This window comes from Helicoverpa armigera, chromosome 9, assembly GCF_030705265.1.
Source record: "Helicoverpa armigera isolate CAAS_96S chromosome 9, ASM3070526v1, whole genome shotgun sequence".
NCBI classification, from domain to species: domain Eukaryota; kingdom Metazoa; phylum Arthropoda; class Insecta; order Lepidoptera; family Noctuidae; genus Helicoverpa; species Helicoverpa armigera.
The window spans coordinates 9,985,765-10,000,000 of NC_087128.1; the positions used below are offsets into that span (position 1 = coordinate 9,985,765).

Below are 14,236 nucleotides of genomic sequence, written 5' to 3' on the forward strand. Positions count from 1 at the left end.
CTTGCCGGAAGTCGTCAGACATGCTACATGTTTATTGTTCGCGGATGACCTCAAGTTGCTGCTCGAGGTGAGGGACGAGTCGGACTGTACGCGACTCCAGGATGACATTGACAGAGTGGTGAAGTGGGGTCATGACAATAAACTGTACTTCAATGTATCCAAATGCTCGGTAATATCCTTTACACGTTCGCGAAGCCCTGTCTGCTATGAGTACAAAGCAGAGGCAACACCCATGACACGAGTGACGCAGGTGCGTGATCTGGGGTTCATCTCACTCCAGAGCTCACGTTTCGCGAGCATATTATTAACATATGTAAGAAGGCGTATAGAAACCTAGGCTTTGTACTTAGGCAGTCGCAGGGCTTTACGAATATAACAACAATAAGGGTATTATACGACGCACTAGTTAGGAGTCACTTGGAGTATGGTGGTGTCATATGGGCTCCACACGAGGCCAAGTACTCTGTCATGCTGGAGCGCGTGCAGAACAAGTTCACGCGCCACTTGTACTGGAGGCTGTACGGGGTGTATCCGCTGTACCCGCTTATGTACCCCACATTGTTTGTGCTGGGTATGGTCGGGTACAACCAGTTGAAGGTGAGGCGAGAGTTTGCTCTTATAAATTATTTAGTAAAATTACTCCGTGGAAAGGAGCACAATCCCGGAGTACTTCAGTGCTTGTGTCTCAGTGTGCCGGACCGCTACGTGGAGAGACGACGGCGCCCGCCACTGCTGTCAGTGCCGACCGCCAGGACCAACCTTCTGGCCAAAACGCCTCTCACGCGAGCGATCCGTACTATTAACGAAATCCAGAAAAGTATTGACATTTTTTCTTGCCCGTTCAGTGAACTCGCAAAGATGATTTTATTTATATTATGTTATGTAGATTAGGCTTGTAGTACTTTTGTTTTTATTGTTTAATTTTATTATTTTATTGTTATAGTTTTCAATTTTATTTTGTGTAAACATTTCGAATGTGGTTAATTTTGTAAAAAATAATATAAGTGCCTCACTAACGCATTGGATTGTATATCTGTAATGTTAGTGATAAGGTTGAAGAATAAATAAATAAATAAATAAACATTAAATCAGAAATAATTATTATGGTTGTAAATATTGCCCAACCCAAGTCAAACGTGAATAACTAAAACTAATGGAATATGCATTGGATTGACCAGAAAAATAAAAAATAACAAAAGGTTTTGTGGGATAATAATCTCCTTGTAATGTATTCGTGATATGATTTACATTAGTATATATTTTATTTTTCTCATCTTACTTATAATAAGTTTAGTTTAACTCAAGCAAAAACAATAAGAAAACTAAAAAAACCTTAATTGCAATGGGGGCAAAGTTATGAACAACTTTGTAGGAGTCTATCACGATTGAGAAGAAATTTAATTTCCTCATTAACATTTATATTAGCTATCGATCTCGTAAAATGTACCTTTTCATATTTCTTGTCGTTTGTAACTAGCCATCGTGTTCGGCGAACTTTAACGAATACAGGGTTATTATACAATCTAAAACAATAGAATTCAACGTAAAGCAGCTCGAGCTATGCGTAACTGCATTTGCAAATCGATTTTCCTTGATTACAAATTCTTGCCATAAATGTCAATTGTTTATAGAAAGGATCGATTGCTTATTTTACTACTTTTACACCGCATAATGCCTTCAGCGCTCCAACCGACAACTTGACTAATCATACCTATATTACTTCAATGTCAGATCTTGCAGTTCGCTTGAGATTGCTTATTGCACTAAATGTGATGTGAATATTTTGGTGACTTAAAATAAACATACTTTGCATTTGTTTAAGTGCAATTTAAAAAGTTTCATATCATATCAACATTGTTTCGCATACCAGATATGAATACAGATGAAATGTCACCATAACAAATTCACTTCCATTGTACGCAGTTGAAAATGTAGCACCAAATGATATTGAAAATAAATACATGAAACGTTTACAATAAATTAAGTTCAAGGAGCAATGGAACAATTCACTATCGAACTTATAAATTCCACGTTCATAAGAATAATGTTTGTGACGCCTTCTATTCTATAATTAATTTCAATTTCAAAGGCAAGGCAGCAACCGCAAACTAAATTGTTATACGTCGTCGAAACTTTTCCAATCGTTTATAATAAACCTTATCAGTACATAGTAGCTATACAAGATCTTATACATCTACACTCGAGTTGTGATGACGTTGTCGAGTCCACAACTGCGTGCGGGACATTTTACTATATAATACAATTACTGGAATTCATTGTTAGCGTGACCCCGTGACGTTGGACTCCCCTCTTATATTCTGGGGGGCGTTGGAGGTGCGCCGTCATGGTCCTGAGGACAAACAAATATAAGTGATATTCAGGTGTGATCATTCGATTGGCTCATGGAAGAGACACTTAATATTATAGCGTATTGTATAATTGACAGCTGGTAAAATAATAATTATGCACAGATGATGTCACGAAGAAGCCACCTTTATTTATGACTGATGTAAATGAGAACTAATGTCAGGAACATGCTATTTACCATATTTAGAAGTAGTTTGGTGTTGTGGTTTACTGTAAACTAGATAAATTAACTTCATATTGCGTAAAGATTAAAATCACAGTCCAGAAAATTGCAAATCGTAATCCTCATGCAAAAAAACCGGCCAAGTGCGAGTCGGACTCGTGCACGAAGGGTTCCGTAAATTACAGTTAAATCAACCTATCTCAAAAACTATAAGAGATACTTTGATCAAACCAAAAATCGTTGAAAGAGTTAATTAGCATGCATCACCTCTATTTTTTTTAGAATTTTATACCCCGTAGTTATAAAAATAGAGGGGGGGGGACATACTTTTTACGACTTTGAGAGCTGATATCTCAAAAACCGTTCACTTTAAGAAAAATGTTTTTTAGAAAACTTTATATCATTTTAAAAGACCTTTCCATTGATACCCCACACGGGTATGTACATCGAAAAAAAAAATTTCATCCCTCAGTTACATGTATGGGGGGCCCCACCCCCAATTCTTTTTTTTACTATTTAGTGTCATATTTTTGTAGCGGTTCATACAACACATATTCCCATCAAATTTCATCACTGTAGTACTTATAGTTTCCGAGTAAATCGGCTGTGACAGACGGACAGACGGACATGACGAAACTATAAGGGTTCCGTTTTTGCCATTTTGGCTACGGAACCCTAAAAAGGCAATTGCATGTTCGGTTGACCAAAATATGACGTAATATTTTATTTTTACGCAAAACTAAATGACATCGAGACTAACGCCTTCTCATCTTGTCTTTGTATAGTATTATGTAGGTATTAATAAGCTAAAAGTTGCAGCGTGATCTGATATTTTTTGCTGTCAACCGGTTTTTAACTTGACAAAGTTCAACGTATCCAGAGCGCTTCAATTCAATAGACTATCTTCAATATGCTATTATTCGGTAACAGTTCCGGATAAAAACCTTTTAAATAATTTATTTCACAAAAATATAAGTACTACATAGAAAAACGTGAGATAACATTAATAAAATGTAGTCAGAAAACGTGACCCAGATAGAATGTTGCTACAATGTTTAATATACAGGTACCTACATAATGGGAGGTTCCGGCAATTTCAACCATTACGTCTGGTACAGTATGACTTTTACACAATAGACATGAGAAACGAACGGTGGCGTTTTATTCAAGGTTCAACCGAACAGAGATCAAAAACAAAAATATTTCAGTGTTTGTTGCTACAGCGGCAATGAGAGGCAATGGGCTATCGATATAGCTTACCTACAGTTTGGCGACAAACGGACGTACAGAGTCTTTTTTTTACTTTTTACTCTTAACTCAAAATGTGTAAACATCCTTTTCAGAATGCTAGTTAATAATGAGGAAATCCAGTTTAGATTAGCTAGACTAGACATAGCAAGTCAGACTGTATGTAACACGAGCGCTGAGCGTGGCTAGACACATTTGACCGTTATTTTATATATTTTTTGAAGAATGGCAGTATATTCTACTGGTAAGAAGCTATTATTTTCACGGCTAATAGCGCTTTGAAAGACATTTCAGAGGTTTATTTTCCTCTGCCGCGAAAGAAAAAACGTACTGAATATTATCTAATATCCTTAATGTACAGTGAAGGTACCTGTTTAAATAAGAGTTAAAATATGTAGGTACGGGTGGCCATTTTAGCGTGAAATATGCAACTTAGTTCCATGATATGAATGAAATTAAAGCTGTGGCATACAACTTTTACAGAGGTAATAATGTGAAATGTTGTTATCTAATTCTTAAGGTTATCGGCGAATGTGCTACAATTTCTCTCTTCTCTGAGCTAATATTATCAAAAGATATTTTGTTCAAGGGTTATCCTACAAGTATTTAACACGATTGGCCTTTTATACTGATACAATGTTTCTTACAGTATGACTCAGTATTTACATTGAAAAAAATAGCAAGATGGTGATATGGTAAATGAGACAAAAGAAAGTATCTTTTTATAATGTAAACTTTACAAGTTAGACGTTTGTGAAAAAAAACATATCTTGAATAATGGTTATACCTATCTGCCAACCCTATTTTGCTAACCTAACCTAACAGGTCATAGACGAGAGGTGGTACAACTTAGTGGGATTGTTCGAAAGAGTTAGCGCGGCCCTGGTACATAAAAGGCCTACGAAGGATGACGATGGATTTTAGACAGTAACAGTCTGACACTCCCTCACCGCTGCTAACCCACAGCGGGAGGAGTCATTTGATGATTTTACCATCGACAGAAAAAAGGTTGTACAACTTAATTATTATTACCTGAGAATTGCGCGTAGGCTTCGCGGCGTCCTGTATCTGGTTGCGGCGCGGGCGCATGGCATACATGGCGAGCGCTAGCGCCATCATCAGGAACATTACCATGAAGCTGTTCGCTGAGGACTCGGGCCTCGGCAGCCCTGGGAGCTGGTCCAGGCATTCACTGTCTGTGCAGTACGACTGGCCTTGACGAAGCTGTGTGAAGATGAAAACGGTACCGTCAATAATAATAAAAATATATGGAACATAAACGGGGTTGGGCGCATCCAACTGAATACTAAAGACATGCGTATTGAAAGTGGCTGATCAGTGACCTAATTATATATTTTAATTGATGGATTTAATGGGTAGAATCCGTAAAGGTTAACAAATGTTAACATGATTATGTGCATAATGTTTATAAACATAGAAAACGATCACCAAAATCACCTTGAACTTAGATTTCTGTATAAACGAAGTTTCCGCGTTTTCTAATTATTACCTGGGAACGGGTAGTTAAACTTGCATTAACTGGTACCCACGATTGTTCCTCATAGATGTTAGTATGGGGAATAGGTACTTTTTTCAGGATAAAATAAATAACATGTAGGTAGGTACTGTACTGTACTGTACTGAAATTTACATATGACGACTTGCTTTTTACAAATGAAGGAAAGTGAAAACCGTATTTGATTTTCAGCAGTTACGGCATTTCAAAATTACATAACACGACTTTATGCGCCCAATAGCCGACGTTGCATTCACGTCATAGAGGACATCAAATGAAATAGCTTTGTTATGAGACTAATTGGAAATTACGTAATTTTAACTACAAGGGTAAGGCAGGTTACGTGAACGTTTTGATTATACTGAAACTCATTGTCGGCGAAATCGATTTCCTACGTTTGTTTGTAAATAAGCACAAGATTTGTTGTGTTAATGGAATATTTTAATACTTCATTTGGTATGTTGATATGACATGGAATGACCGTAAACAGTTACATACTAAATAAAGGTTTAAGTTTGACCACGGTTTCAGCGAATGTAGAGGATTATTCCAACTAAAATTGATATAGATGCAGATTTTTTCTACCAAAACAGTAATATTCTTTACAGAAAATATTTAAATTTCATGAAGAAAATATATTAGTTGCTGAAGGATATATACAGAGGTACCTATATCAAAATGTACCAGACCTGTCTAATGCGTTACACAGGACCACTTTATACTGTCGCGTGAATCTTTTGTCCGTTAATTCCATCTGCGTCTGCGCAGTAAGTGCTATTTAAATATGTGTATTTGCGTGCTGAAATATGCATATAAATATTACTCAATTGGAAATGTTTGCACGTGTGAAAGTACCAAATATAAATAAACTAGTGATTAAGGACCTTCTTAAATATGTTCTTCATGTAATAAAACATTGTATGAATGTTTTATGCTGTAGGCAAACAGAAGGAGATCGAAAGTATTTTATTACATGGGAAGTATTTTACTGGCAATGTTTTACCTAACCCTGAAATAATATAACACGAGCTTCAATCACGTTTGAACATAATAGATCTTCAATTATGTGCGGAATAATGATAGTGATTAACATCATAGTTGATCATAGGTACTTTGAACACGCTCGCGTGCTTTTAACTAGAACACTACAATCTTATCGGCAATGTTATCATTACATTAGTAGATAAATCACTCTCAATAACCGAGTTATGTACCAACCGTGTTACGTTATTGAACATAGGAAAAAAGAAAAAAACTTTTGCTCAATTAAGGATTTATTATCATCCTCTTGCCTGTTGGTTTAAAGGACCCTAGTGAAGAGAACGTAGTGTTTTTGAAAACTACAGAAGCAACGATCTCTTTTAATGATGACCTTTTTATGAGGGAAATCGGTAAACCAAACACATATAACACGCCTAAGCGCATAATGTGCCTAAGGTATAGCGGTTTGTAGGCAAAAGCCGAGGACGAAAAATGCTTGAAAGTCTTTGGCAGTCAGGCGAGGAAGTATAATCATCATGCTACTTATTCTCACGGATGTTGATACAAGAGATGCACCGTTTAGTGTCAATTTAATGGCACAGCTGCTGTCTGCACATACCTACAAAAATGCTCCTAAATTGGTAGTTTTTTTTTCATAGACATTTGTGCTCGTGGCTACTTCGGTTGGTAGACAGGAATATGTATACTGGACTTTCTAGATAACGCAGAGAAGGGTGACCTACACAAATTAATTTTTATAGGGTCATTTCGCCTGTTCGCGTCTACCGCCCAGTTCGCGTCCATTTTGCCGATCTCCTTTTAAAAAACTTCGAAAACAAGATAATTAACACACCAATCAAACGAAAGATCATTACCGCTAATACGTTAATGTATAAGAGGCACGCACAGATAGACAAAAGTTCTGTGCGTCCAACCAATCCTTTTAGAAAAAATAATTAGTCTAGGCTCTTCAACAAGAAAGCGCAAACACGCTGAATTTTAGATAAAAATTAGTGTGCAGCGGCGTGTTTGATGGTAAGTTTTATATTGTTTTATGTGAATTTTAGGATAGATAGCTATCTCTACGGTTTAATGATGAATAAAGGTATAATGTTTTTTATGAATTTGGTAATGTTTTTTATTTTTAACGAATAAAATAAGGTGGACGCGAATTACTACATCGAAATTTACAAAACTTCCACTTTGCATCCACAATGGACGCGAACTAAAACTATCCTCTATAATAATAAACCAAATTGCGTCCACTGTTTTCGTTAAATACTTGCTTATAAAAAATAATTAAAACAGGTACTGTTTAATGTATTAAGATTAAACAGTACATTTTTTATTATTTTAAATTAAAAATCAACATTATCATCACTTAAAATTCACTTTAAAAAATAAAAATAATTCTTCTCAACATTGGTTTAAGTAACTTAAAATTAGGCAATTAATTTTGCAACTTGAAAAATAAACAGTAATCAGTTCTGTTAATTTTACCCTAAAATCACAGGGAAAGACCCGCGTTGATTACACAAGGGAACAAGATTTTGGTTGCATAAAATATTACGACTAGTATTGTATATTTTTGGGCTGCTAATTTAAGATCTGAAGTCAGAATTTCTGTATCAGCTTTAGTTTTTGAGATATCAACAAAACGTGATTTTCACAATTTTATTAACAAAAAACAACAGAAGAACAACAATTAAGCATCAAAAAACTTTCTTTTATAAGATTTTCTAGCTTGATTGGATTCACTAGGACTGTCTTTAATGCTGCAACAGTATTTCGCCATCATGTTGGTATTCCAATGACCCTGGGTCCGCTTTTCTATAGTCCGAATATCTTGATGGAACCGTTCACCTTGTTCTTCACTGAGATCACATAGATTTTCAGGGAAATGGTCAAAATAGCTAAGGAGGAGGTATACCTTGATGCTCATATCACAACCAAGCTGTTGGAAATGCGACGACATCTGTTCAAAGTGCTTTGAATAAGCTTTCGTCCTTTTTGTTTGATAGAAAATTTTGTGCAATCCAACGAATTCGTTTCAGGCATTTTTTTCGATATCGGTCATGTAATTATGAAACTTCTCATCTTTCATCAATCACCTTATTTGTGGACCATCAGAAATTCCGGCTTTTAATTTCTCTATACTCAAATAATGGGACTTTTTAGATATGTATTGAGCATTTTTGTTCAGAGCTTTTACAAATTGTTTCAAGAGCCCAAGTTTGATGTGCAAAGGTGGTAGCACCTTTATTAAGGTAAAGTAGTAGATAACAAGTTAGGGTAAATCCATTTGGACGGTTTTTTTTGGTTAATACCGTTCATATCAACCACGCAGAAAAACTACCTAATGATTCGAGGGTTCTCGCCAGATCATCGGTGTTTGTTACTTGAAATGGGGTATTTTATTATTTTTCCATAACCTTAAAGACTCGACGTATGTTTTACATATCATTTTTGACACCCATTAGGTACCTGTCGCAAGTGTCCAAAGAAAATCCAAAGAACTCAAAGTACACCCGTTTCAAGAACTCCGACACGCTCAGTCTACAATCTTTAAATGTATATTCACTACAAATATTACAGAAATAGTTAGTATCATTTTCACAAGTATTTTGCAACATAGAAATAGTAAAAATTATATACTTTTTAAATAAAATGCTCTGTTTTATGAAATTTAAGTGTAACTTGTTCGAAAATACGGTCAATAGCTGTATCTCAAAAACTAAAGCTGTTAGAAAAAAAATGTGGGTAGATTTGAAATCAGCGACCTCGAATTAGTAAACAAAAGTCATAAAATTTCATGCAACAAAAAAAAAGTCTTATTTTGTTCCCTTGTGTTATAGTAAGTTTTTGGCCATATTAAATTAACAAAACAATACAACAATTTTGTGTCAACATACAACTAAAAGAATTGTTGAGTCAATAAATTATCAGACAAGGTAGCATATTCTTTGCATATTTTTTTTATCGATTTATTCTTCTCTCGAATATCATTTAATGCTTTCTTTAAATCTTCTTCTGTGTATGTTGTCTTTTCCTTCTTTTTTCCTGTATCCGAAGAACTTACCTTAAATGAAATTACTTAATATATTAAGATTAAACAGTACATTTTTTTATTAAGATGTATATGTGGTTATAATTAAATTATATTTTTTATTAAGATATATACGTGGTTATAATTAAATATTTAAATTATATATTTAATTAAATTATATTTAAATTATAATTAAAATTAAATTATAATTTAATTATAACCACGTATATATCTTAATAAAAAAAGTACTGTTTAATCTTATTTTAGGTTACTTAAACCAATGTTGAGCAGAATTATTTTTATTTTTAAAGTGAATTTTAAATAATGATAATGTTGATTTTTAATAATTAAGTTTATTGTTAAATAAATAAATGGTTCAAATACAATCTTTCTTTATTAATTCTTAAAAATTTCACCCATATATTCCTTTTCTATGCTGCTGGACGCGAACTGGACCATGGGTGGACGCGAATTGGATTTTGTGGACGCAAACTGGGTAAAACGCCTAATTCTGAGGTTTATCGATTTAAATAGAAAACGAAAGATATTTCTAATACAACTGAAAGTTAGTCTTAAAATAGAGTATATAAGGAATACATTACACAAATTTGACATAGAAATGAGTGCTGGAGCATTTTTATTATCGCCGTCAAACTTGCCAACTGCACTAAATGGTCGCGAACAGGCGAAATGACCCTATACGTAGGTAAAAAACTACGCAGTGGATAAAGGAAGCCTACAGCTATAAACAATATCGCAACCAATTACAGGCGTAAAATAATTGAATGAGTCGCGATAACGGAACAGTAAATTGTGTAATAGACTGGCTTGCTAACTGCTCAATACTCTTTTTTCCAACTGCCAAGAATGGTAACTTGTGTTCATACTATTCTAAGTTGTTCTATTCATAATCTGCCTAGCCTTTTATCAAAATTGTTGGAGTCAGCCTTCAGTGTAATGGGATCCAAAACATACCTACTGATAATGTTTATTTTGCTTTTAAAATATTATAATCATGTTTATGCATTTAAATCACATGTCCAATGTGTTAAATGCTCAATCAAAATTATCTAATAGGAAATGTTTATCAACACATTGTTTCTACAAGGTTATGAATAATTTAAATTTTATTTGTACAAATACAGTTAGGTTGAAGATATTGTGTTTACCCAGGTATCTGGGTTGAGGAGGTCAGACAGGCAGTCGCTCCTTGTAAAACGCTAGTACTCAGCTGCATCCAGTTAGACTGTAAGCCAACCCCAATATATTTGGGATAAGGCTAGGGAGATGATGAGTTAGATTGAGCTAATTTGAGGATATAAACATGTCTTTCAGTATACTTATGACTGAGGGAAGCTTCACCCTGATGCTTAAAAATAATTGTAGTTATATAAGTTTGGCTAGGTCCTTTAATTTGATTTAATTGTCAAAAATATTTATTCTCTTCAGCAGACATTTTAATGAATCATGATAACAGCCAGCACAAGTCATAACAATCTCCAGTAGGATGTTTGTTACATACTTGAGTTGTTATCAAAACATTTATTTTGTCGGAGACACCTGTTACTAAGTTATTTGTTTATCAATTACCTCGTGTGTTCATAAGTTTTGAGACGAAATAAAAGTTGCATATCTTTTTAAATAATAAACTTACATTTATAAAAAAAATAGTAATCATCAAGTAGATAGTAAGTAAAAATTAAATATAATTACTATTCAAAATTACCACCACTGTTTTTAATACATGCCCTTAGACGATTTGGCCAGTCATCAATGGCGGCACGAATCTTTTCCAGCGGAATTTGCTTCGCTTCTCGGCAAGAGCTCGCTTAAGTGACTCCAAGTTTGGGTGGGACTTTCGGCAGGCTCTGAGCTCTAATTCGGTCCATAGAGAATAATCCAGCGGGTTGAGGTCGGGGCTGGAGGAGGACCATTCATACGCCGCAATGAAGGCCGGCACATTTTCCCTCAACCAAGCTTGGGTGGTTTTAGCCTTATGGGATGGCGCCGAGTCTTGCTGGAAAATCCAATTCTTGTGATGGAATAGAGTATTAGACAGGGGTTTCACAACAGTCTCCAGAATGTCACTTTGATAATTTTTGGCTTTCACCTTGACGCCTTGTTGGCAGAAATGAAGCTGAGTGACACCTTCGTACGAAACTCCCCACCATGCCATGACACTAGCCGGATGATGAGTACGCGAGACATTCCGTGCTGAAGCTGGACATCCTTGCTACTTTTGGCATACACTTTATTGTTTTGTCGGTTGTACTTTTCTTCGACGGTAAAGATTTTCTCGTCGGTGAAGAGTATCTTCCTCGCATCGTGTCTCCTAAGCAGTACTGGACAACGTTCGCGTCGCAATTGACGAAGGCGATCGTTTAAACAGTGTACTTTCCTACGGCTATACGCCTTAACCTTGAGATCATATTTCAGTACTCTGTTGACTGAAACGCGCGAAATATTGGTCTGCAGAGCGAGTTTCTTCTGAGTGCAACATGGATTTCGGCGAAGTCGCTCTCGGATGATTTTAATGTTCGCAGGCGTCCTCACAGAGCGTGGATGACGACTTCTTTGCCGATCTTGTATAGAACTTGTCTCCTTGTATCGTTTAATAGTGTAATACACGAAGTTACGGCTCACACCAAAACTTTCCAGCTCTCGGAAAATGTCCGTAGGTTTTCTTCCCACCTTAAATAGTGAAATGACGGTCGCACGTAATTCTTTTGTTCCCTCCATTACGAGAAAAATTAAATAAAATAATATTCCAAATGCAAAATTCAAAATTAGACATTCCAAATTCAAAATTAGAAAAAGAAATATACAGCAGCCAGTAACATTTATTTTATTTTTATAAGTAAAAAGTTTGTCTCAAAACTTATGAACACACGAGGTATATTATTGCAAGCATTGGTTGAAAATTTACTTTAGCAGTTTCACCCGCATCCTGTGGGAACCTCTGCACAAACCCGGATAAACAGCCTTTCTCGATAAATGGGCTATCTAACACTGACAAACAAATTCTTCAGCTTTATAATATTAGTATAGATAATATTATAATATACTTGAACTTGGTCAGACCTTCCTAATAAAATGTAATTATCCTATTTTCCCCTTTGGATTTTAATTGATGAAGTTAATAGGTGCTTACATGTATACAAACAAGGAAACAAAATATATTTGTTTAAGTAGAATCATATTGAATAAATAATAATTTACCATTTGTGGTTAACATTATTTAGTAAAACAATTCTTTAAAAATACTTATAGTATTGGCATGAAATTCCCAAGGAATTTGTTGTTAAGTATGTGAGACATTATTAAAAATACCTGCAATAATTGTTTGAATAATTAACTATGTGGTTTTTTCCCAACACTTAAAATAAGTGCTTGATAACAGACCAAAGTATTTTTTTAACTATTAATGTTATACAAAAAAATACTAATATCATTAATAGGTACTATGTTTTGTATGGCATGAATAAAAACAAAGTATTGTAAAACATGCATAGTGATTATCATAATTATTCACAATTCTAGATGGTCATGGAAGCACACAGTCGAGTACCTAGATGCAAAAAATAATTACTATTTAGCAAGCATTATGCATATCATAATAGATAAGTAAAGATAGTGTGTATATAGGTCAGATTAGATCTATCAATGTTTACTAACAATCTAGAAACCATGTAAAAGAAGAATTATTTGTTCACAGTTTGTTTCATTACGACAGTGTTGGCGAAGTACTAGCTATTATGAGCGCACTGTAGACGTGGATGTTGCATTGCACGGTCCACCCACTTCAATGATTATATCGCATCCTACAACTACATGGGCAAATATAACTCACCAGAGAGATCAGTCGACGCATCGCCAGCTCATGGTTCCACAGGCATTCGCAAGGATCCATTTCGTCACCCATATCTATACAAAAAAATTAGCACTTAGAAATCCCTCTGTCGAAACCACTTTCTATAATAAACCTTATTCTTATCGCGATCTTTTTGAGTATCCAGCTGACTACATAAATAAATACCCAAGGTGATTACGTCAACATAACACTTTTCCTCCTTAACAAGGTAACTAGTAACCACTGGGAGTATTATTATTCCAACCTTTGTTTTTATTTACAAATACAAAAAACACTGGTCAAGGATTATCTGTCATGGGTCTGGGCGAGAAGAGAAAGTAAATTTCATGGGCGTACCTGCAGCACTAGTTAGCAGCAGGACAAAAAATATAATAACTTAAATCGTTATTACTGTTGCTAAGAATGAATGAGTTCAACTGCGTTTGGTTTGTTATATGAAAGGAAAAACGTCGAGTCGAACACTGATGATTACACTTGCGACGACATTTTTCCATGGGGTGCTTGTAGCATCGCGATTGGTGTTCAAGAAAAATGTTTCACTGGCAACTTGCTAACAACGTCCAATCAAATACGAGAAATTACGAGAGTTGACAGCTTTAAAATGTCGAAGTTGCCATGTAGCAAATTTAGTTTTAACCCCTCTGCTCGACAAGATTTTGACATATGACTATACCGTTGATTCGGCGGGATATTTTGAATCGCGACATGGAAGTAAAAAATTTGTACTAACTTTCAACACATGAATTCTAAGTCCGTAATGCCTGATTAGAAGTATTTTACCTATAACTTTAGAGCTCACTTATTTGACAACAACGTGCAAAGGTCAAATGGGGTCAGTTAGTTCAGAAAAATATAATAATTACGGTGTTTTTAAGTCTATCGAAAAGTTAGGCATTTCAAATTTGGTGAAAACTTACCAATAAATAATCGCATCACTTTCTCAAACACAACACAAACATCATATTTATAACATTTTCAATCCATTGCAATACATTTCGTGCACTTATTTATGTTCAATAACTAAAAATCAGCACATAAAATACA

The 14,236-nt window shown here is 35.0% G+C and overlaps 1 protein-coding gene across 1 annotated transcript; it reads right to left on the reverse strand.

Moving 5' to 3' along the window:
- Positions 1-1,128: 1,128 nt before the first annotated feature.
- On the reverse strand, positions 1,129-13,749 carry LOC110369679 (small integral membrane protein 14). Its single transcript, XM_021325178.3, has 4 exons — positions 13,529-13,749; positions 13,172-13,245; positions 4,811-5,002; positions 1,129-2,350 (listed from the first exon to the last, which is right to left on the reverse strand). Exons 2-4 carry the CDS (start codon positions 13,241-13,243, stop codon positions 2,312-2,314), a joined length of 303 nt encoding a protein of 100 aa, XP_021180853.1. The 5' UTR covers positions 13,244-13,245; positions 13,529-13,749; the 3' UTR covers positions 1,129-2,311.
- Between the last annotated feature and the right edge of the window lie 487 nt (positions 13,750-14,236).

Bases quoted from the DNA above. Each gene is read 5' to 3' on its own strand.
- LOC110369679 (XM_021325178.3), bottom strand. From the start codon at position 13,243: ATGGGTGACGAAATGGATCCTTGCGAATGCCTGTGGAACCATGAGCTG. The intron at 5,003-13,171 runs GTGAGTTATATT...ATCTTCACACAG, and splicing joins TGCGTCGACTGATCTCTCTG to CTTCGTCAAGGCCAGTCGTA. The intron at 2,351-4,810 runs GTAATAATAATT...GTTTGTCCTCAG, and splicing joins AGCCTACGCGCAATTCTCAG to GACCATGACGGCGCACCTCC.